Source organism: Cygnus olor, chromosome 2 (genome assembly GCF_009769625.2).
Source record: "Cygnus olor isolate bCygOlo1 chromosome 2, bCygOlo1.pri.v2, whole genome shotgun sequence".
Taxonomy (NCBI): domain Eukaryota; kingdom Metazoa; phylum Chordata; class Aves; order Anseriformes; family Anatidae; genus Cygnus; species Cygnus olor.
This window is the reverse complement of record NC_049170.1, coordinates 7133518-7156286: the sequence shown is the minus strand read 5'-3', so window position 1 is coordinate 7156286 and position 22769 is coordinate 7133518. Positions and strand designations below refer to the sequence as shown.

General features: G+C 43.1%; 1 protein-coding gene across 6 annotated transcripts in view; it reads left to right on the top strand.

Annotated features, from left to right (window-relative positions):
- The window catches only part of PRKAG2 (protein kinase AMP-activated non-catalytic subunit gamma 2), a 218302-nt gene that overhangs the window by 188796 nt on the left and 6737 nt on the right, over window positions 1-22769 (top strand). For all 6 annotated transcript variants that reach the window (XM_040546201.1, XM_040546202.1, XM_040546203.1 and 3 more), the window contains 7 exons: window positions 13760-13841; window positions 14552-14610; window positions 18648-18693; window positions 19502-19556; window positions 20949-21075; window positions 21867-22032; window positions 22406-22443. In XM_040546201.1, the coding sequence (XP_040402135.1) occupies window positions 13760-13841; window positions 14552-14610; window positions 18648-18693; window positions 19502-19556; window positions 20949-21075; window positions 21867-22032; window positions 22406-22443 (573 nt within the window). The remainder of the gene's footprint in view (window positions 1-13759; window positions 13842-14551; window positions 14611-18647; window positions 18694-19501; window positions 19557-20948; window positions 21076-21866; window positions 22033-22405; window positions 22444-22769) is intronic.

The following is a 22769-nucleotide window of genomic DNA, read 5'->3' as shown; positions in this document are numbered from 1 at the left end:
ATCATCTTGCATATTGGATACTAGTATGTAGTGGAGGATTATTAATTAGTACCATGATCTGGAAGATAGAAAGCCTACTTGCATGACAGCGCGAAGTATTGTGGCAGGTCAAGAGTATTGCACACAAACTAGTCTATTTGTACAAGGACCAAGAGCATCCTTCTTGAGTTGATCACCACCTGCACAGGCAGAAACTCGTGGTGTAAGGAAGGCTGGGTAGATAATTAGAGCACTCTGTCCCTTCCTGCTTTGTGTGATTGTGATCCTGATGCGTGGAACGTGGAGACTGATTTGGGCAGGCTGAGGTCCTTTTCACTAAAGAGCGTTTAGACCAGGGCATACCACTGATGGTCAGTTCTGCAGCGTGACTAAAAGCACCACAGCTTTAGTTACTGCTCAAAAAAAAAAAAGCAGCTTGTAGCTTCCACAATAGACTTCTTGATTATCCAGGCATCTCACTCATGAGGGAGTTTATTAATCTCTTCAGACTCGGAGCGCGCTGAGATTTCAATATCTTGCCTCTGATGCTGATATCTTGGCCGAGTCCTCAAAGGTAAGTATCCTACCATTGTTGGAATTCAATTAAAACTTGAGCAGAGCTGTGGTGAAGTCTCTGCCCATGAGCTGTAGGACTTCCTGCAGCTAACTGATGCGCTGGCAGAGAAGGCAGCGCTGAACGTAGCGGTTAACCTGGCATGAGGCAGTGGTGCTTGTTTTCTCCTCCACCCAGGCAGCCAGACTTCTTTTAAGAGCTTTTCCTCCTTAAGCACCTTGGTATGAATGGAACAGTCGCTTCTTCCCCAAGGGTCCTTCCGTGTGCTTGACTGGATGCTGGATTTTGTGGCGAAAAGATATCTGGTCTGCAGTTAGATGGTAGTAGCCACTGGTCATAGAGGAAGAGCTTTCAAACACACAGACATCAATCCCACAGAGTTCAAAGGTTCATGTAGCTGAATTCCCTTGTATCTGCCATGTCTTGACTGTTTGGAGTCTTTCAACTGCATCTGCTCTTGCAGTTAGCAGTCGTGTAGGCTCTGATTGTGCAAGTCCTGTAAGCTCTAGTGAGGGTTTGACATTTAGACATACTGAATACTTCACCCTAGGCTCTTTTTGTCTCATTCCTGTTCAGAGTTTTCTTTGTCCCCCAGAAGCTTGCTCCTGCGGGAGTCAGATCGTGCTGACGTTTTCACCACCTCAGAAGAACACGGTGCTACATCTCTGTGGTTTCTTTCCTTTTGCCAAGAAGAGAATGGCTGTCAGTTCTGAGCTGAAGATTTCAGACCCTGAAAGGCCAAATGTGCTTTGACTTGATGGTGATTACGGTGTTAACTGGTGCTCTTTCAGCTCTTCTTAATGGTGTAGCTTTTTTTGTTCCAGAGGTTTTGTTCTCACAGGGAGGTAATCTGCTGGGAGTTGCTATCTGCAGCTGCTTGTGGCATGGCTCACAACTTGTTGACTTCTCAGCTGGCAGTGGCCACCTGGGTCAAAAGCTTGAGCTTGGTCAGCATCACAGTCAGAAAGGTGAATTCTTCCTCTTTATTACATGAACTGGTGAATCTTGGAGCCCTTAGGGCAGCTTCCCCAAATCTGTAGATGAATTACAGAAAATGACCCCCGATACCAGCCTTCCTCACTGGAGCTGTGTTGAAATAATGCTGTTAACATCAGGAGGTTGGGGTTTCATCTCCAGTTGGTGAGGTAATGATTGGAAAAATAGGGCTTCAGTGAAGGAACCTCTGAATACTTTTCGTAAAGAAAAACGGGTAACTTAACGGTAATAGAAAATGTTTCACCTGACTTCCACCAAATCCCTGTCTTAGTTGAGATCCTTAATAATGGCTGTGGATGAAGCTGGAGGAGAACGAAGGGCATACCTTGGTCTGTGATCGTGGGGCGTATTCTGAGCCTTCTCCAGGTGTTTGGAAGCAGTGGTGGTGGGAAGGAGTGGTAGAGGGGAGCCTGCAGTTACTCATTCAGACTCCAGTATGTGACAAACGTGAACAATGTCTTTAACATCGTTCTTGAACTTTGATATTTTGGACTTCGTGCCATTAAATGTAATCCCGATTGCTTTACTCTCTCATTTATAACATAATATTAAGCAATGCTTGTCTTCCAGCATTGATACTGTCTTCTAACTTCACACGTTGTGCAAAACTAGTAAATTGCAGGGTTATTTAAGAAAACATTAAGTGGTCTGATAAGAACAGTCGTTCTGGGCTATGCTGCGAGACTTCCCAAATACTTCTCTTCAGTATTTCCCTTGCAGTTCTTTGCCTAGTATATTGTATTAACGTTCCACCTTCAGTGTCTTAAATCTTCAGTGTCTTGTGAGTGTAGCTGGTGCACGTACGTGTGTCTGGAATATGAGCAGAATAGCTCTTACGTGGCTAAATTAAAAACAGAGGAGAAGGTACCTTATAAGGGTAGCCAAATTTGTTCTGGTTCTTATATATCAACAACTAATACAAAGTCCTGAGGTACTAGAAAACTGATTCATCTTTTGATGACTTAGAACACAGTCTTCTGGAACATCCAGCGTCCTCAGAGTGAGAGGGTCTTGTATATATTTGTCTTTCCTGGATCGGTTTCATTCCTACCCAAATCATTTTCTCCTAATTTAAGAACAAGAAAAAAGCTTGAAGTTCTCAAATGTCTCAAAATTGAGTTTAGGTTTTGAATAGTGCTAGAGCTTAAAACAGTACGTGGCAAGGCTCACTTTTTTGCCTTAGTGTAAGCTTGTAGCAATCAATGGAAGAAAGCTGTGCAGCTCCATTTCATCCTTTCCTTGGAAGACTGCTGCTGGGTTTATATTTGACTGTGGTATCTGGTCTCCCTCTGCTGGACAGAAGTTGCAGCACACATCCCTCCTGCCCTGGAAAATTGTCCGTGGGATATGAGAAGTGTTTCAGAACTGTTAACTGTAGGAAAATTGGAGGTGGTCATTGATAGCACGCGACACAGGCCCTACCACTAACATGACATCTTTTCATTAAAAATGTGTAGTCCCAGTATCTTGGAGGGATTTAATGTTTAAAAAAAAAAAAAAAACAATCTTTGTTTCATCCCTGAATGAGGAGATGGTAAGGCTTCCTATCAGCTTTGCACCTGAAACAGCAGCAGTAGGAGCAGCTAATAAAGAGCAGGAACGGGCTGGCGGTCTGTTCAGTCCTGCTTGTTTCTTCCTCAGAAGGTCTGGGGGCTTTGTGGCCTCTGATCCTATGGGAAGGGAGAAAAGTGTGCTGTGCTTCAGCTAGGGAAGGTGTCCCTTGGCACAGACTTGAGCAATGTCTATCCTAAACAAACAGACCTGAGCTCTGTACGCTGTATTTAACTGGCATAGTTCAGTTTGCCTTAGTATAGCTTAGCTTATACTTCTCTGACAACTGCGTGCCTGCATCCGGTCTGCCTGCTTGAGATGGTCCCTGGCCTGTGCTGAGCCCCAGGAAATGGTGAATATTGTCTGGGAAAGTGCTGGCTGGTACAGTGCTCGTGACTTACAGCGACATTCACTCTCTAAATCTGCTGATATAGTTGTAGCCTGTAAATAATTGCTCCTCAAAAACATCGAACTGCCTCGGTGCTACAGCTCAGCCTGGCCTGTGACCCGTGAGTACTTGTTTGTGACAAGCTCCTGCCTTTTGGTTTTCCCAGAGAAGATGCTATCTTTCTTCAACACACACTGAAGAAATGTTGAAGTCTGATCTGAGCATGAAGAGTTGGAGTTGAGAGACAGTTAGATGTCACGAGCTATCCTGTGAAGTTTGGAAATCTGACTCTCTGGATGGTGGGGGAACTAAGCAAGCAGCAACAGCGTGCAGCTCCTGGTGGATGAAGCTGTCTCTCATCCCTTGCACATCTCCCACAGAGTGCAAACAACAGAACAAACACTTCCCAGCCCCTCTGAGAGGGTTAGGAGGGTTGTCCCCTGAAGGGCTACGCTGCTGTCAGTGACTGAGCATTCACTTACTGTTCTTCTTCCCTCTCATTATTCAATAGATGGATCATCTGTAACAGACTCCAGGAAAACACTGAGCTGGGTGCAGATTTACTGGTTACCTGCGTGTGTGTTCAGTGAGGTGTCTGAGTACAAGTGTTAACACATCTAACATGTTGTTATGCAGGGGAAATAGCAACGTCCAGATCGGAGTTTGCTGTTTACTTGTTGGTGTTTTAACTTGCAACTTGTCCATATAGTGACACAGCAGTTTGACTTTTTTTTTTTGATTTGATAAAAATGTTTTGGAAGGAAAACTGGCATTCCAGTTTTCTCTGTATTAGACAGAAGTATGGGTAAAACGTAGCACTTCCTTCGCTTTCCATCAGTCAGATTTACTCTCTCTAGTGGTACTAACTACTGTCATTTCACTTTTTCTGTGTTACTGCCTAAATTTGACTTAGGTCTGTTGCAAACAAAACATTACAATGTGTTTCTTCCACCCCATCATGAATTCTATTTGAATATTTAGAGGAAGTGGCTCTTAACAGCAGAGCTTATAGCAGTTTCCTGAAGCTTATCTCTATAAGATTATTTAAGGCTAGACCTTTGTCTGGCCTTCAAACAAATTTATTACTTGAATATATTTTGTCTTTGGTCTGCGCTACAAAACAAGCTAGTGCTTCTCAATTTACTCTCTAAAAGAAAGGTAGAAGGTAAGTGTAGGACAGGGACTTCCTTGCTACACATCAGCAGTAATCTGCAATCCCACGAGCAGGATAATGGCACATTTATTTAGTAGCTGTGTCTTGTGAAGTCTGTATAAGCTCTTGGGGGGGTGGGGGGGAGTTAAAAAGCTCTAACCTTTGGCTACGTGACATCCTCATCTGTTTAGTTTGTTTTAATACTAAAGCATACATGGCTTTTTGCGCAGTATGGTACTGAAGTTATCTTTGAGGTATTTGTCGAGTGTTTCATAAACTAATAATCATTTTTGTATGGAAACACTCATCAGAACAAATTTTCAGAGTTCTCTTTGCCTTCTATCCTGAAGAAATCCTGGACAGTTGAGTGATTTGAAGATTGCATTAGTTAACCTGTCTAATTAAATCTAAGCTGGTAATGAACCAGATGTTCTTACTAAGAGAATTTTGTAAGTAACTATCACACCCTAGGAAAAGCTCAACTGCTTATTTTTCTACTACATAACTAGAAAAAATATTTGGGATAATCTCCTGGAACTTAATTTGCGGTTTAACAAGCTGGAAGAACATAACCTCTGCAGAGCATGCAGCGGATTCCACATTAGAAGAGTGGAAGAGGATTTGTTTCACTTCCTCGTGCTGACACTAAGTAAATGGCGTTGTTCTTGTTCCCTCCAGGTCATTCTTGACTGGGGTGTTGCCTCTCTCCAAGGTGATGAGATAGACCAGGCTTCCAGGAAGAATGCTCTAGAATCTTTTGCTTCCAGAACCGTGCAACAGTCTCTGGGGCTGCTGTCATAACAGTTTGTGCAGCCTTACAAAGGGGCTGTCTGTTCCTTAATTGGCTTTGAGGTTTTTCCTCTCCGAAGCTGCTAAATTTAAACTAATGCCGTCTGCGTTTCTGAGGAGCGTGAGCACCCCTCGTTGCTTACCCGTCCCGCAGAACTGTAAGAGGACGGTGTAAGTTAGCTTCTAGCTGGCACGTGGGCTGAGACGGAGCACAGGAGAGCTCCCTTTGTTGAGATCAGGCCAGAATCAGCAGGACAGCACTGGAAGGCTTTGTTTTCCTTCAGAGTTGCTCCTGTCTCTTGCAGATAACAAGCACCGGAGCTTAGTTCCTGCAGCTCTCAAAACCAACGTGAAGCACTCAGCCCTGAGTCTTGGGGGAAGGTAATGAGTTCCTCTGTACCAATTAAGTGGAAATATCTTCGTCAACACAGGGTGTAGATAAAGTGTTTGTGCTTGGCTCGGTGAAAATCGGGCATTGTTCTTGCCTTCCCTGCCCCACCCCTGCCACTTTTTTTTGGCAAGATCTTAATCTCGGAAGGAATTTCTGTACCCTGTCCAACGCAGTTGGCCCAGTGGCTCTGCCTCCAAGACCTCGCTTCCTACTTTTAGCCCCCATCAGCATGGCATCTAACAGCAGTCACTTCAAGCCAGAATTTCTGCTTTCTTAGAAGGCAGACCTGTTTTTTTCTAATGTTATTGCACGCTAAGAACTAGAGTGCTTAGGCTCCCCTCAAACAGCCGATGGAAGCGAGTGGCAGCACAATAGCTTTCAGTTTCCTTCCGCCTGCTTGGAAAGTGAATGCTTAGCTTCCCTGGAAAACTGATCCACCTCCCCCAACCTTCTTTGCTTCAGGTCTTGGGTTTGGACAAGAGCTACTTCATCCTCAAAGGTGTCATAAATGTTATTACCATCTGGGTGGGAATCGCATCAAAGCAAAAATGCGTGAGACACTTGGAGAACACTGCACTCGTGCTGGTCTTGGATCGTCAAGGTGATGATCGTGGGATGTGGGGATGAATGCTGGAGTCCTTGATTCCATTTCAGTTTACAAAAATTCTGTGCTATAGAAATAAATTATTTGGAGATGATGCTAACAGTGTAAATGAGGAGGATTACCTAAAGAACCTCCTATGGGATTGTTTTTTTAATATTTCTCAATATAGAGCTCATTAAGTGGTATGAGGTAGAAGGGACCTTAAGGACCACCCAGTGCCCCCCCTGCCATGGACAGGGACACTCCCAGCAGCCCAGGCTGCCCCCAGCCCCATCCAGCCTGGCCTTGGGCACTGCCAGGGATGGGGCAGCCACAGCTCCTCTGGGCAGCCTGGGCCTGGGGCTCACCAACCTCTGAGTGAAGGATTTCTTCCTAATATCTAATCTAAAACTACCCTTCCCCCTTGTCCTGTCACTACACCCCCTGACCAGGAGTCCCTCCCCAGCTCTCCTGCAGCCCCCTTTAGGCCCCGGCAGGCCGCTGTGAGGTCTCCCCGGAGCCTTCTCCTCTCCGGGCTGACCAACCCCAACTCCCTCAGCCTGGCTCCACAGCAGAGGGGCTCCAGCCTCTGAGCATCCTCGTGGCCTCCTCTGGACTCACCCCAACAGGTCCCTGTCCTTCTGGTGCTGAGGCCCAGAGCTGAGCGCAGGCTCCAGGTGGGGTCTCACGAGAGCAGAGCAGAGGGGGACAATCCCCTCCCTGCCCTGCTGCCCACGCTGCTGTTGGTACAGCCCAGGCCACAGTTGGCTTTCTGGGCTGCAGGCACACATTGCCAGCTCCTGTTCAGTTTTTTCATCCACCATCACCCCCAAGCCCTTCTCAGTACGGTTGCTCTCAACTTAGTGTTGTGTTTTCCTATATTCCAAACACTGCTTCAGATAAAAACTGGGTGTTTGGCCTTTTCCAGGCTAAAGGACCTACTGAAAAGTCTCAGGATGTCAGGTAATATAGTAAGAAGTTGAGAGTAAAGTAAGGGGGAGGAAACCAGTTTGCGTACCTCCGGCCATTGCTGCAGAGTATTTTTCAGATAAGAGATGATAGCTTCCTAGAGCTGAGAGTCACCTGCACCCCTGGTGATGGGAGCGAGCAGCAGGGGAGAACACGTCAAGGAGACATCATTGCAGTTAGATGTCAGGCTTGCATCTCATGAATTAGCTGTAAGTTTTTTTTGGGGGGGTGTTTGTTTCCCTTTCCCAGCTCTGCCAAGATCAGGGCAGCCGTAGGGCTGGAAGCCCTTGCCCCATTCTTTGGGTTTTTACACCAAAAGAAGCTGCAAGCCAGGCAGCTCGTAAACACGCGCAGAGCAAAGGAATGAAAGGCTGGCTGCGGAGGTGTTGGTTTTATTTTTTCGTACAAGGGTCACAGCAGAGGCCTGCCGCTTTTCCTGTTAGAGCAAAGGCTGCTTGTGCTGCTCTTGGTTGTCTTACAAAGGAAGAGCCATTACAGCGGGTCTGGCCTCTGAGCGAGAAGACTCGCGGTGAGCTGCTTTTGTACCTTCTCTCTCCAGTGAGAACAATATGAGGAAACATGACAGTCACCCTGGAATACCCTGATAGGGTGAAAATGTATGCTCTTATCACTTGAAAAGGGAAAACTTTTTCCCTTTCGTAAGGGGCAGTGGAGGCTTAACACCAGGGGGCAGCTCAGCAGCACCACCGTGCTCTCGTTCCCCAGCGTTAGAAGGCTGGGGGAGAAAACACAAAGGAAAAGAAGCTCTTACAGAGGGAGGTCACTCAGCATTTAACCACCATGGGCAAAACAATCTGCCTAAGTGGAGATTAATGGAATTGACTGCCTGTTGGTAACAGGCTAGAGCAGTGAGCACTAAGAGTAAACTAAAACCACCTTCCCTCATCCACTCTTGTCACCCTCTTCCCCATGAGGGGTGCTGGGAGCTGCGGTCAGTCCCTGAGGCTTCGTCCCCACTGCTCCCTCACGGTCCCTCTCTGCCCCTGCTCCACGCGGGGTCCCTCCCACGGGATGCCGTCCTTCCCGAACTGAGCCTGCGGGGGCTGCCCACAGGCAGCAGCTCTTCAAGACCTGCTCCCACACGGCTCCGTACCACGGGGTCCATCCCCCAGGAGCAAACTGCTCCAGCACGGGTCCCCCACGGGCGGCAGCTGCCCCCAGACCCCCTGCTCCTGCGTGGGCTCCTCTCCACGGGCTGCAGCTCCGGCCCGGGGCCTGCTCCTGCGGGGGCTCTCCATGGGCCGCAGCCTCCTCCAGGCCACATCCACCTGCTCCACCGGGGGCTCCTCCACGGGCTGCAGCGTGGAGATCTGCTCCGTGTGGGACCCATGGGCTGCAGGGGGACAGCCTGCTCCAACTGGAGCTGGCTCTGATCTGACATGGGGCAGCTGCTGGGCTCTGCTCACAGAGGCCATCCGTGGAGCCCCCTGCTACCAAACCCTTGCCATGTAAACCAGATACAGGGACCAGTTGAGGTGGCATTCTCATGCGGCATTCTTATACTCACAGCTATATGACTGTAACCTTCTAAACGCTATGTCAGCTGTTTTTATCCAATGGGTGAAAACTGGCTGCTTGCTGCTTTTGACTAAAATAGATTTTCAAGAAAACTTTGTTGCTTGTAAGCTTTCCTTAGATAATTGTTTCTCAATGAGTTCCTGAAAGATCTGAGCTTGATGCTTTCATCCACATGTGAATTTTATGGGGTGTCTGTTTCCCACTAAGTTCCTCAGTTGTAGCTCTTAAACATCATCATGAGAACAGACTCAGGCTTTTAAGTTTTCAACTTACCGAGTGAAAGCAGCAATGAATGTTCCAGCTCACCTTTGATTACCCATCCATCAGGAATCGGACACGGTGAAAGTATCAAGGATCCGCTTTCTTTCTTGACCTAATAAATAGAGATTTCTTGGGGCTGCACTAGCGGCTTTTCAGGTTTGTAAGGCTAGTGCCCTGGTATTGGTTTATGGAGTGAAAGATAAGGCAAGAGAAGTGCACGTTATCACCTTGCCCTTGGATACCACCTGTACCGCAGGAGTCCTGGAAGTTTTTTTTTAACACCCTCCATGCTGTTAGTCTTTCCTGTCATTTCCACGCTTCATACTGGCACATCGGAAGCTTCTGTGCTCGTCGCTTCTGTTACATGCCACCTTTTCCAAATTAACATTGGCATTGAGGCCGTGGTGGTGGGGAGATGTGTCTGTCAGCACAGCGGGGTTCCCTACCCTACTCTGCAGTGACCCTTTACCGCCAGGACCCTGTTATAGGTTTTCTCTAACATTTTTTCCGGGACAAGAGCCTTTTAGCTAAGCAAATGAAACAAGTGATTGTGATGTTGTTGGCAGACACCCTCTTTACTTTATGGGGCAGTCCTGGCAGACAAATTTAAAAGCCACTGGTCACTTATGAAAACAGTAACTACATGCATAACGTGGTTAGGTAAATCAATGTAAAAATACATGTGTGTACATGGAATTTTGTACACCAACGCCTCCTCTGTTTTCCTTTCAGAGGCTTTCTTCATTCACACGTGCCCTTGCAAAAATGACCCTTTAAGTTAACTAGTGGGATAACTGGTCAGGAGTGTCACGATGATGAGTGACCCTTCGGTGTTTCCCATCAGCGAGGAAAAAACTTCTGTGTAGCTTGGTGAAATCTTTAGTCTGCTGTGACTGTTTCACGTGCCCCCGCCTGGCAGTCGGGCTGTTTTGGAGCTTGTAACCTTTAAGGGACGAGGTTTTCTAAGTATTCGGCTCTGTGGAAGTACAGGGCTTCCTGCGTACGGGTCCAACTTCATCTTTCTTGGTAGTGACCCTCACATTGGAGGGAGGTTGTGTCCTCCCTAAGACTTGAAAGGAAAACATTTGGGTAGTGTACAGAAGCAATGAGCTCTGGAAGTCCTACCTAGCCTAAATTATTCTGTGCCTTTACTCAGCATACTCAAAACTGGTAGAAGGAGCTCCCGCAGTAAGAAAAGCTTGTTCCTGTTCGTTTCGCTGTACGGCAGTAGCACCTATCGCTGAGGCAACGTACAACATGGCGCAGGACTTCTGTTGCTGTTCTTTGCAATAATATGACCCTTTATTTAAGGGGCAGGATTTTGGAGAAGGCCCGTAGTCCCATCAGGTGAGATTCCTCATCTAATTGGAAATAGCTAGAAAGTAGACAGCCTGTAGCCAGGGGCGAAGCAGTTTGTCTTGGTCTAAGCCTGGTGAGTCGTGCTGCGGAGAAATAGCTGCTTCCCCCTGCTGGCTCCGAAGAGGTGAGGTGAGTGTGCACGGTCAGCATACGTGTCAGATTAACCTTTAAATCGGGGCAGGTAAATCCCATCCTTTAGCAGTTCCTTTGTTTGTTAGGACCGCTACACAGTTAATAAGAACAAAAGGGCTTTGTTTGAAGAAGGTCTGCACATGGTGCTGAACAGCAACAATCTACGGGATCTGGCTGAGGAACAATGGCTTTGTGGAGGTCAGGCCAGTCCAGCACTCCACAAAACATCAGAGAAGTGCAGCGGGAAGCTGGCCTCCCACAAGAGGAGGCTGGTGGGGTCGAGAATTAACAGCGCTGTTGGAGGTCTGAGGATGGGACAAGGCAGCAACCTTCAAAGCCTACAGACTGTACATAATCTGCAAGGAAGGTTCCTTGTGGGTATTTTCTGCACGGACATCACCGAGCCATCTAAATGTGCTGGACGGAAGCCCAGCTCCACGCCCCAGCGCCTTGGCTGGCCACCAAGCAATACTTTGGGCAACTGAAATTGGGAAACCACGGAAACTGAAGGAAAGTGTGAGTGGATGAGGGGTGTTTGTGCTTGCGAGCAGTTGGAGCAAGTAGGAATTAAGTTGGTTTTTGTTTTGTAATGACCTTGCTGAAATAAGAATGAAATATTTACATACAGGACTGTTGGCACTGCTATTTTATTTAAAAGGTAACTGTGTAACACTTTCCATTCTAAAACTGAAGGAAACAATGAGACTACCATTTAAGCTGTGGTTGAGAAGGACGACTTAGGAAAATGAGTATAATATTCTTTTATTAAATGTTTGTGTTCTCTTACTTCAGACGTTTAATATCCTCATTCCCAAGCTGAACTCAGTGGCTTTTATGCAGACTTTAACTCTGAGCTATCTTAGCATATCTATCTGTTCAGCAGGCCGCAGTTTTTCCAAAATCTCTCTTCTAAAGCTAGACAAGATGGCATCTAACAGAAGATTTGTGAGTTGCTTTGACACAAATATTTGCAAATAAATCAACGAATCCGAGGAAGGTCTGATCCTTTTAGGAAGCTTTCTTTTCTTCCTGGATTGTCTATAGCCTCAGTTTATAGCCTAGTACATTTTTGGCATTCTCTCTTGAAGTATCATTTCTGACTGTAAAATAATCCTCAATTTTACCATCTTGCTAGATGAGTGCCATGAGTTTGGAGGCTGCCTGAAGTCTCACTCTCGGCATTTCACGTCTTTTCTACTGTGGGCATTTCTTCTCAGGTTAGCAGAGTTTGTAAACTCTCCTGAGGAGTTCTGCTGCATGATTCCTATTTGGAAAGAAACCCTTTTCTTCTCTGCTTTTACCAGGTTAGCTGTTACCTTAGTGCTGCGATGGAGCTTGAACTTACAATTCTCATGGAGGACTTGAAACAGCCATTCTTACGAAAGAGACCAAAGCTGAAGGTTCTCAGTTTCAGACAGTCTGAGTGTACTTATTTTTTTAATGAAGAATAATTAGAACCTACTTGCTTTGCCCCAAGGTGGAGCTAGGCTGTGTGAACTCACTTCTGCCTCTTATCTGCTCCCCAAATAGCTCCTGCTGTTAGCTTTCGCTGTGTTAAGAGCAAGTGTGATGCTGTTATGTGGGAACACTGTGTGTGGCTGCCCAGAGGGTTTCTTTGTGGTTTCAGCCTTCCTTAGGAGTCAGTGGGTTCCTGCGGTGGATTTGGTAATGTTTGTTTTACTTGACTCCTCCCTATGTCAGTGAGGTGCCTTAATACCTCGGGGACCTTTCTATTTAACCATTTTCTAGAGAAATACTACACGGTGTGTGCATTATGGTCTTATTCGTGGTGCTGGGTATTTTTTCCCATGTATTTAATTCAGTTTCAGTGCAGTTTAGGGATGGTGGTTACAGGGATCATTATTCCTATTCATTGATGATGCAGCAGAAGCATTGGTAAAGTCAGAAAGGGGCTCTGGGAGCAGTCCTCTGCCGAGGTCAGGAGAGCAGAGGGGCTTCTCATGATCAGGGAAGAAGCAGGCTAGCTTTCGAGAGGCTGCAAAAAATACGGATTGCTTTCGGAAGTCTAGTCTTAAAGATTGTGGTTCCCCTACAAGAGGATTAACGCTAGGCATTTGAAATGCAGCATGCAAATTACTGAAGTGCAGGAGAGGTGATGTGTTCTGGTGCGGACCGGAGGGCTTATGAACTTTGTAGAATTTTAAACGGATAAATTACAACACTCAGTCTAATGTCAAGCATCATATGGCACTGGATTCTGCTGACAGCGTAGCCCTCTTGAAGCCCGCTTTGGTGTTGCGTTTTCCATGGGAAGGCAATTTAGATGCCCGGGCAGGATAGGAACCATAACATGCTCAAGCATATCATTAAGAGAGCAGGACTTTGAGGTGCACCAGAGCCTGACCGCTGCATGCCTCAGAGGGCTTCTGTTCACAGGCAAGGGTCTTTTCTTCTGAGGCTGACGCTGTAACATTATAATCTCTGGTACAAAATCTGGGGAGAGTTGATTCAAAAATCAACGAGTTTGGTTATGCTTCTTCGGAAGCAAAACAGGCTAGCTGGTCTTTTTAACTGTTTCAGTCATATTTAAAATAACCGATCTCTTTTCGTTTGTTTAAATGTGAGTCTGGAAGCTGGAGATGAAATAAAACTTTTTTTTTTTCCTTGCAACTGCTGCTATTGTAAATGGTAACTAGAACATAGTAAAATTTTCAAGTCTCAAGCTATACTTATAAACTGTGTAGTTCTGATGATTATGTTAATTACGGATGATTATTCCCCCCCCCCCATAAGCACGACCTTTTTAATAATTGTCATGGTTAATATCAAAGGGAATAAATTTGCGGTTAATGAGGATATCTTCTCAGCTGTATCAGCCTACTTGTTCATCAGAGGTTTTCACACAGCATGTTCACATAATGGAACAAAACCAGATCTGGCCTTGCTAAGCTTTTTAAACATTTTAGAAGTAAACAACTTAAGGTTTTTTGTGGTGTGTGTGGCTTTTGTTCTGTGTTGAATCCCGGCTACCTTTCCGTACTGTGTTTTTCCTAGCAACTGAGGAAACCCTTCTGTTGGTGTCTGATGCGCTAAAGAAGAGCAAAGATTTATTTAGCTGTTCATTCCTTTTGCAGGTAAAGAAGGCCTTTTTTGCCTTGGTGGCAAATGGTGTGAGAGCAGCTCCACTGTGGGAGAGTAAAAAACAGAGTTTTGTAGGTAGGTGGTTCTAATATTGTTAAGGATTACTTGAATTTTCAGGGCGCTGCACTGTTGCAAAATGTGGTCTGGGGCTAGCCATGGTCTAACATCCTAAGACATACTGGGCTTCTTTGTTTTCTCCTTGTGAGTAAAGAATTGTTGCTGGCTTGCATAGTTTTGCTGTTCTCTGAGAATTGTGATGACTCTTCCAGGTCCTGAGCTTCTGAAATTTATTGTCTAATATGTCTATTTCTCCATGCCTTTAAAAATAAATGCAACAGTCACAAAAAAAAATAGGAACTATAAAAAGAAAAAATAGTGCTCCGGTATTCTAATATGCATGTGATGCAATCATTTCGTTCTCAGCATGTTCTCAGTAAGGTGCTCTCTGAAGTGACTAAATACCAGAGCTAACGCTGAATATCACAGGTAGTATGTCCCATACAGGGAGAAATAGATTTTCTTTGGGCGAGTTTGAAAGAGGAGAAGCACATAGATCATAGTTTTGAATATGAATTCAGGCTTGTGTCTTTTTATTCTGAAGGTTTGTGTCAATGTGAAAATGTATATACATACTTTTGGAATTAAGCAGTTGATTAGTCCAATACAAATAGTATGTTACACAGATTTAATGTTTAATAAATTATATAGCATGACTTTAAATGGAAAACATAACTGTTTATCTTAAGTTTATATCTGAAGAACTTCTTCCTTATCACTTTTTGCAGGAATGTTAACAATTACAGATTTCATTAACATACTGCATAGATACTATAAATCTCCAATGGTAAGTATGATGATAAGCAGCTGTCGGTTGTTAGACGGTACACAAACTGAAATATCAAACCGCTTGAGGGATTGATTGCTGTTATTTTTAAGTGTCTGGAAGCTTAGATATGTCATGAGTATGCTTGTTGAGTTCTTTTGAAAGAGAGGAGGATAGTTTTGTGATCAAAGTCGTAGGATGGTGTCGAGATACCTGGGTTCAATTCCCGGCTCTGCCCATGAAGGTCCCACGAGCTTGGGCAGGTAACATGATTTGTCTGCTTCAGTTATACATGTATAAACATGAGGAATTTCCTTAACGAGTACTACCATTTACTCCGTGTTGTGTGCTGCTTCACCATAATGGCAGCCTTGGGTTTGGATACCAGGCTCCACTTGGAATTGCAGCTATTGTCTAATGCATTTGGGGTGAAGGACCTATCTTAACATACTAATTAAATGTTAGACATAATGTAAAATGCGTGAGGGTGAAATACTCGATTATTGATCACTGTGTGTGTTTGCGTCCAGGTTGTTTCAAAGCACAGTAATCAGAGCTCTGTATAAGTGTGGAATATCAACCAAAAATGTAGTTGGGGCTGGGGGGAGTGTTTAAAATTATATGAAAAAGTTAGTTGTATTTAAAAATCACGTATGTAGCTACACAGTGGTTCATGTGATTTTATTAATTTGTACATTTATAAAAAAATAAGTAAATCATCTTTGCCTCATAACTATGATAGAGTTATCCTGAAAGCAATACGTGGAGCTAAGCAGCATGCTAGCTTGTGGAGGCTTGGATGCTTTAAAAGGTTACTCAGGTTTTGAAATGATGCTGGAGAACAGACGAGTTAAACTAGTTAAACATATGGAAATATTTTAGTTGCATGGCTGAGTTGCACAATCACTTGGAGATCTCTTGACTTCAATTAACTGTAATTTACCATTCCCATTGGCAGGCAGCTGATGAGATCCTCTTGCTTACATGTTCATACAGACATTTACATCCCTTTCATGTTCCTGTCAAATCCCAATTCCCCCGCTTCCAATCAAAATATACCTACTGTTCAACCAGCTAAAATACCCAGAACAGTTGGATGAAGTGGATATCTGATATATTCGGCTTCTCAAAGCTAGTTGATCGTGTTTGTTTTTAAATTTTCAGTGTTTTTTTTTTTTTTTTTTTTTTTTGTCTTCTGGGGATTTACAAGGTGGAGGGGAAAAAAGGTGAATGGAAAGTGATACACTGATAATTTCCATGTGGTTTCCATATTCTAATGACTCTCAACCTCCAATAATACCAACTTTCCCATATAATTTTACCTAAGGTCTAACTGTTGTCACTTATTCATGTCACCTAACGTGCTATTCCATCGGTTGTGCTTAAAACAGCCTCTGGGCAGGGGAAAGATGAACAACAGAGAAGTGACAACATTTGAGCTAAGTGATTGATGCAGTCTTCTATAGAAGAAAAAGATATAATAATAAGAATAAGAATAATATATGTTCCACTGGGGAATGTTCTAGTCTTACTAGGTACAAGTGTGCTGAAAATGTAAGTCTTAAGTATTTTAATTGTTTGTTCTAAACACATCACATCATGGTGTGAAGCATATTGCTGTTCGTGTACTATGTGATTTATTTTTTTAATGACTGATGAGGAAAGTTCGGGAATTTCATCCATGTGGTGTGGTCAAAGAAGAAGATTTAGCCTCATCTTGTCATCATCTGAAGAGTTCTCTTGTTCTTCTGATCACTTCAGTAGACTGGACTGTGCTCCACAAACTTAGCTGATTTTTTGGCAAGTAACAGAAGTAGGTTTAGCTTACTCATGTAGTTATCTTTTATACCACCCATAAAGGGTATATTTGAGTGGTCTAATTACAGTATGTCAATTTAACATTCCCTTACACTTTTCAAAAGGTGATAATAGAATAGAATAGTTCAGCTGGAAGGACCTTCTGGAGATCATCTGGTTCAACTGCCTGATCACATTAGGGCTAACTTAAAGCACATGAGTGTGGGCGTTATCAAAACGTCTCTCGAACACTGACAGGCATGGGGCATAACCACCTTGCTAGGAAGCCTCGAGTGCTGGACCACCCTCGTGGTAAAGAAGTTTTTTCTAATGTCCAGTCTGAGCCTCCCCTGGCACAGCTGTGTGCTCTTCCTGTGTGTCCTGTCATCAGTAAGCTGGGAGAAGTGACCAGCCCCTTCCTCTTGTACTTCCCCTGCTCGGGAAGTTGTAGAGAGCGGTGAGGCCACCTCTCAGCCTCCTTTTCTCCAGACTGGACAACCCAAGTGTCCTCAGCCCCTCTCCACAGGACATGCCTTCCAGCCCTTTCACCAGCTTTGTTGCCCTCCTCTGGAGGTTTTTAAGAACCTTAACAGCCTTTTTTGTGTTGTGGAGCCCAGAACTGCACCCAGTATTCAAGGTGGGGCCACACCGACGCAAAATATAGCAGGAGAATCGCCTCTTTTGACCAGCTGGCTATGATGTGTTTAATGTACCCCAAAATGCAGTTTGCCCTCTTGGCTGTGGGAGCACACTGCTGGCTCATGTCGAGCCTGATGCCACCAGCGCCCCCAGCTCCCTTTCTGCTCAGCTGCTCTCCAGGCACTCATCATTGCTCCGTCCCAGGTGCAGCACCCAGCATTTCCCTTCTGTTGAACTTCCTGCCGCTCCTGATCACCCAGTGCTCCCATCTAGACCCCTCTGCAAGGCCTCGCCCCTCCAGGCAGTCAAAAGCTCCCCCAAGTTTAGTGTCAGCAGCAAACTGAGGACACCCTGCATCCTAATCACTGATAAAAATGTTGGACAGTAATCCAAAAGTAGTCTCTGTTGGTCCAAAGACAAATGTAGTAGGCTTTGTAGACACTCCTACACCTCACCTATAAACTTTTCGGCTTCAGCAATGTTTATAGAGGTACCTGACAGGGAGGAGCAGTGTAAAAGAGGACAGGCTGCTTTGGCCTAGGCTGTGGCACGTGCCATTGCTCTTGTAAGTGGCTGGCTTGCAGCTTGATACCTTGAGAGAAAGGCAGCTTTCACATCTTAAATGTTCTCAGAGAGCTGTGAGCAAGGTGGAAGGAGCTACTTAGGGGCGTTATACAACCTTTTGACAAAGACCTTTGTGAAATGGCTGCTGAGCAGCAGGAAGTTGGTGACTGTGTCCTTTTTGTGTGTGTGTTTTTTTTTAGTTTACTTGTTTCTGTTTTTTAACATCAAAGACCAGACTCTTTGTTGGTGCTTTGTTGTTGCTGAGCTTATCTGAAGGCTAACGGCCATCAAAAGGTGGAGACTTGCCACATCCTTTGTACAGTGTTGTTTGGCCTTTTTGTGAGCCAGCTAAGGAACCTAAACCAGCAGAAAACTAGTAACTTTCACTACATTGTTGTTTTTGCCTGTTTGGTACCCTGTACCAGCTGAACACAGGTTAGATGAGCAGCATTGCATGCTCTCAGCATTTCTCCTGTACCAGCATGGCGGAGATGCAGCTCCCAAAAACGTTTGAAGAATGTAACATCAGTAAAAGAGTAAACTTGGGGAGAAAAAAAAATATAACAGTGATTCTTCTGGTTGAGCTGAGCACTAAACCAAGTGCTGCTGCTTGTTTGTAGTCCAGGAAGAGTAAAATTAATCTCTTTTTGGCATTAAGTAGTGATCGGGATAAGCTCTTTACTTGTGTAGGTGTGTGAGGTATCATCAGAGGGTTTACCCAGCATGATTGGTTTAAGGTGAGATAAATTACTGAGGAGGTGCCTTTGAGCCCAGCAGAGATCCAGACCACGACCTGGGCAGGGGAAAAATCTCTCCTGTCCGCTGAGGTGGTAGGTCCAGTATGGCACTGTGCGTTGCGCGGGATTGCACCCTGTCGTCTTGTATTGCCAAGAAATGTTGCTGTGCACTGGGCAGTTAATTAGCTGGGATTCTTACTCTAAAAGTTAAATCGCCTCCGATGAAATACGAGGAAATTAACAAGATTATTCATATCTGGGTAATTATTTTGGGCTTAAAATTATTGCTTTCAAGTTAAATTTTCCATGTACCTATTGCAGGTTCAGATCTATGAATTGGAGGAGCACAAGATAGAAACTTGGAGGGGTAAGATTATTTACTACTTGATTGCTAATTTTAAGTGTTCTAATATTGTTCAGCGTAGTGGATTCTTAGTTAATCATAGACATAACTAGTTTATCTCCAATACTTTTTAATGAAAGCAGGAATAGCAAAAGCTTGTCTGCTTGTTCCTGCTTCTTATTTTTTCTACCTGAAACAATGTGAACCAGAGTGATTATGCTTTGTATGTACTGCTTCTTCCTGATTAGTACCTTCTCACTCTTTCTTAAGAGAAGAAAATTAAGCAGAGGAAGGGGCTGTATGTGGCTGTAGAGATGATGGGAGTATCTGGCATGGGAACGTATCTGAACCCGGATGCAGAATGAATATCAGATGATGGGGGTACTGAGTGAACTGAGATGAGCAACAAGTCACACCTGAGCGAATTGCATGATGTGACTAGAAGTTCATAGAACGTGGTGGGGTGTGACCAGAAGTGCTGAATGCAGGGAGAAACTTGAATGGGAAAAATGGCTGTACGCCATATAATAACATACAGAAATCCTCTGTGCAGCAGGCAAACCCCTTCAGAAAAGAGGAAAGTGGTAAAGTAAAATTATTTGCTGTTGTTGCAGTGACCCCTGGTGGTAACCAGTTACTCATTTTAAAACTTTGAATTCTTTTTAATGTCAATACAGGTTGAATGTGTGTAAGAGGTAGAACATCTAAAGAAACTGTATATATTTTTTCTCTTCTGTCCACTTAATTTTGTACTCAGGAATTCATAAAAGGCTTTCTTAAAGATGCTGATGTTTTCATATTAAGTGATAATGGTCTCTTTTTCTATACACAGAGCTTTATTTACAAGAGACATTTAAACCTTTAGTGAACATCTCCCCAGATGCAAGGTAGGATTTTCCTTTCGTTTTGCTTAACTTGAAATAAACTAACTTCATCTCAACACTGAATTTTTGTTCTGCTTTCCTACTAGGTTGCGTTCATTAAAATCTAAATTACCTTAGTTCAGCAGGTATCTTTTTGTCTCAATGGAATTTTAAAACAATGTTTTTTAAATTGCCATCGTACCTTATTTACCAAAGGTAATTTGAGAGACAGCTTTAGCTGATCACTTTAAAACTTCTGTACTATTTAATCTCGGAACAGGAGAGTGCAGTTCTGATTCTTGCTTTCAGTTGCTGGAATAGGATTGCTTATATCCAATCTAAGGAAATTAATGAAGGGAATTAGTGATTACCTCGAAGTAATGGTATGCTATATCCTCAGTAGAATTGCTACTATTAAGTCATGAATAAGTTACTCAATTTAGTCATAAGGAATGTGTTTTGAATGATAAATGGTTGCAAAGAATATCGTATGAGAACAAAACAGTGATTGCTTTCAAAGGTGCAAAAAGAGATGTATAAAAATGAAGATGATGCAGTAGGATATGTTTAAAAGGATACAGCAAGTCAGCTTAAGACCTGAGCCAGAAAGGGACTTGTGACAGACTGCAACACTTAGGAACAGTTAAATGCTGACTTCAGGAGTGGAATCTAAAGTGCAATATGGGGAATTTTGGCTTCGTGTGTATGTAATGGAGATAGTTCGTCCCTTTAAGGGACTCAGAACATGCAAAGTTCTTACTGAATGTATTCCTTACTAATTTATTATAATTGGCAGTAAAACTGTTTTTATTACAGTCTTATTAGGACCAAAATCAGTGATACTTAAAGGAGAATAGACGTGCATAGGTTGGAATATTGCTAAATTGTAGTCTGTAATACAGAGGAATGGAGTCTGGAGCAATGTTTCAGATCTCTTGAGAATAACTGCTTGCTAATACCTGGTGATAATTCAGTGAAATGATTAGATAATTGTTTTGGCTTAATTGCGTGCATACGGTTATCCATAAAAATGTTCTTCCTAGAAAATGTTACAGAAGTTTGGGATTGAAATGCGTTAATTGCAAGAACAATTATTTTCACTGTTTGTCTCTGAACAGAAGAGACAGCAGTGAGGACAGCAGTCATTTGAAAAACAATTTACTCTTGTAGAAAGGATAGTAGAAATATTTCTTCATCACAGAAAATCACTTTTCTGTCACAATTTCTTACTGCTTTAGGATGTCTGTAAGCAGATCGCTATAGATAGTTTGAAATCCCTTAGCTTCTGTTTTCTATAACATTATGGATAATGCAAATAATTGTGTACTTTCTGTGGGCTTGTAAATCTCCATATGTATCACTTAACGTTACATGTTGGTGGCTAAAATTCATTTTAAAAAATATTTTTCTCCTCAGCCTTTTTGATGCTGTATATTCATTGATCAAAAACAAAATCCACAGATTGCCAGTTATAGATCCTGTCAGTGGAAATGCACTTTATATACTTACCCATAAAAGAATCCTGAAGTTCCTCCAGCTTTTTGTAAGTATTTAAAGTTATGTTTTGCTTTAACTGCCCCCCACGCCCAGGTAGACATCTGAAACGTTAATGCAAGTCTTAGTTCAGAAACTTCTTTGTAATCTTTCATATTTGAGCACTGCATTTTGTCTTTGCGTATCTTTTTTTGATAACAAAGAAGTTAGCTTGATGGAGTACCCATACACTACTTTATTTTTAGTCATTTAAAACAAAAACAAACAAAAACAACTAAACACCAGGGTCTTTTCTCGACTTTTTGACTATTTTGGTGTCCTTTTCTGAAAGGTCTACTCAGATTCAGAAGCTTCCTTGATTGCATGGATAGAATAATGAATCGTCTCTCAGAGACAAGACTGTTGTAACTCATTGTGCGATGCGTTGGCCACAGGAATGGACAGGAGGCCAAACAAAGCACCAGGAGTTCAAAATAAGCACAAAGCATGCAGAATCTTCAGTTTCAGTGGGAATGACGTAGCTCAGGATCAAAAGCTTTTAGTGATGGGGTACTATAAAAATAAACTGACAAGCAAAAAAAAAACTCAACACCTAGTTACGTAGTCTTAACGTAGAGCTTCTTTAAACAGTAGTAATGCTTCTAGATCTAAGCTTGTTTTAGCTTTATGTAAATTTAGTAGCAGATTACTGTAATGATCTGTAACAATCATTTGGAGCCTGTAGATGGATGAATGAATACAGATTTCCTAATGTATGTATCAGTCATTAGGGGAACCTGGTAGCTGTAGCGCATCTTGCAGAAAACTGCACAGTAAATACATTCATTCTGATTTTCCTAGATGTCAGAGATGCCAAAGCCTGCCTTTATGAAGAAGAATCTGGATGAACTTGGAATAGGAACTTATCACAACATTGCCTTCATACATCCAGACACTCCTATCATTAAAGCCTTGAATATATTTGTAGAGAGAAGGATATCAGCGTTACCTGTTGTGGATGAGTCAGGTGTGTGTCGAGTCTTCTGTAACAAGAGCGTGGTTAAGATAAACGAATGATTTATTCCCCACCCTCCCCTCAAATATATATATATAAAGAAAACACGCATGTATATATACACTACATATACACTATATATAACATTAAAAAATATTATAACATATTGAAAAAAGTATTTATGCAAGATGTAGGTGGTTGAGCCTGAAATAACTCATCATGGGTTGTGGATTTTTTGTTGTTGTTTTTTTTTTTTTTTTTCCATTTTCCTTCTTGACCTGTCTCTTTGCTTTCTGTGTAATTATAAGATAACAAATGCAAACAGGATGTAAGAAAACTAACTTCATATTTGAAACACTTTATTAACATATATTTTTCTTTCTAGGAAAAGTTGTAGATATTTATTCCAAATTTGATGTAATAGTAAGTATATCTTTCACATTCTATTATATATTTTGTATGTAGTAAGCAATTAGAAATGAATTTGCTAATATATATCGATTGTGACTCTTTGTTCCTTAGGCTTTAGTTAACCAACTGATTAAGACAGATTCAATTCACCCTGCACAATGTGCACTTCTTGCATGACATTTTGACAAGGAGTCTCCTGAAGGACACTCCTATTTCCTCATCTGTTCTACTTTGCCTAATTCTTGAACACAGGTGACCACACTGGTATATGGTTTTTCATGGAAGGCTTAATTGGTTTTTCGTGTTGGCATTAACATTGCTTCATGTCTATCTTCTGG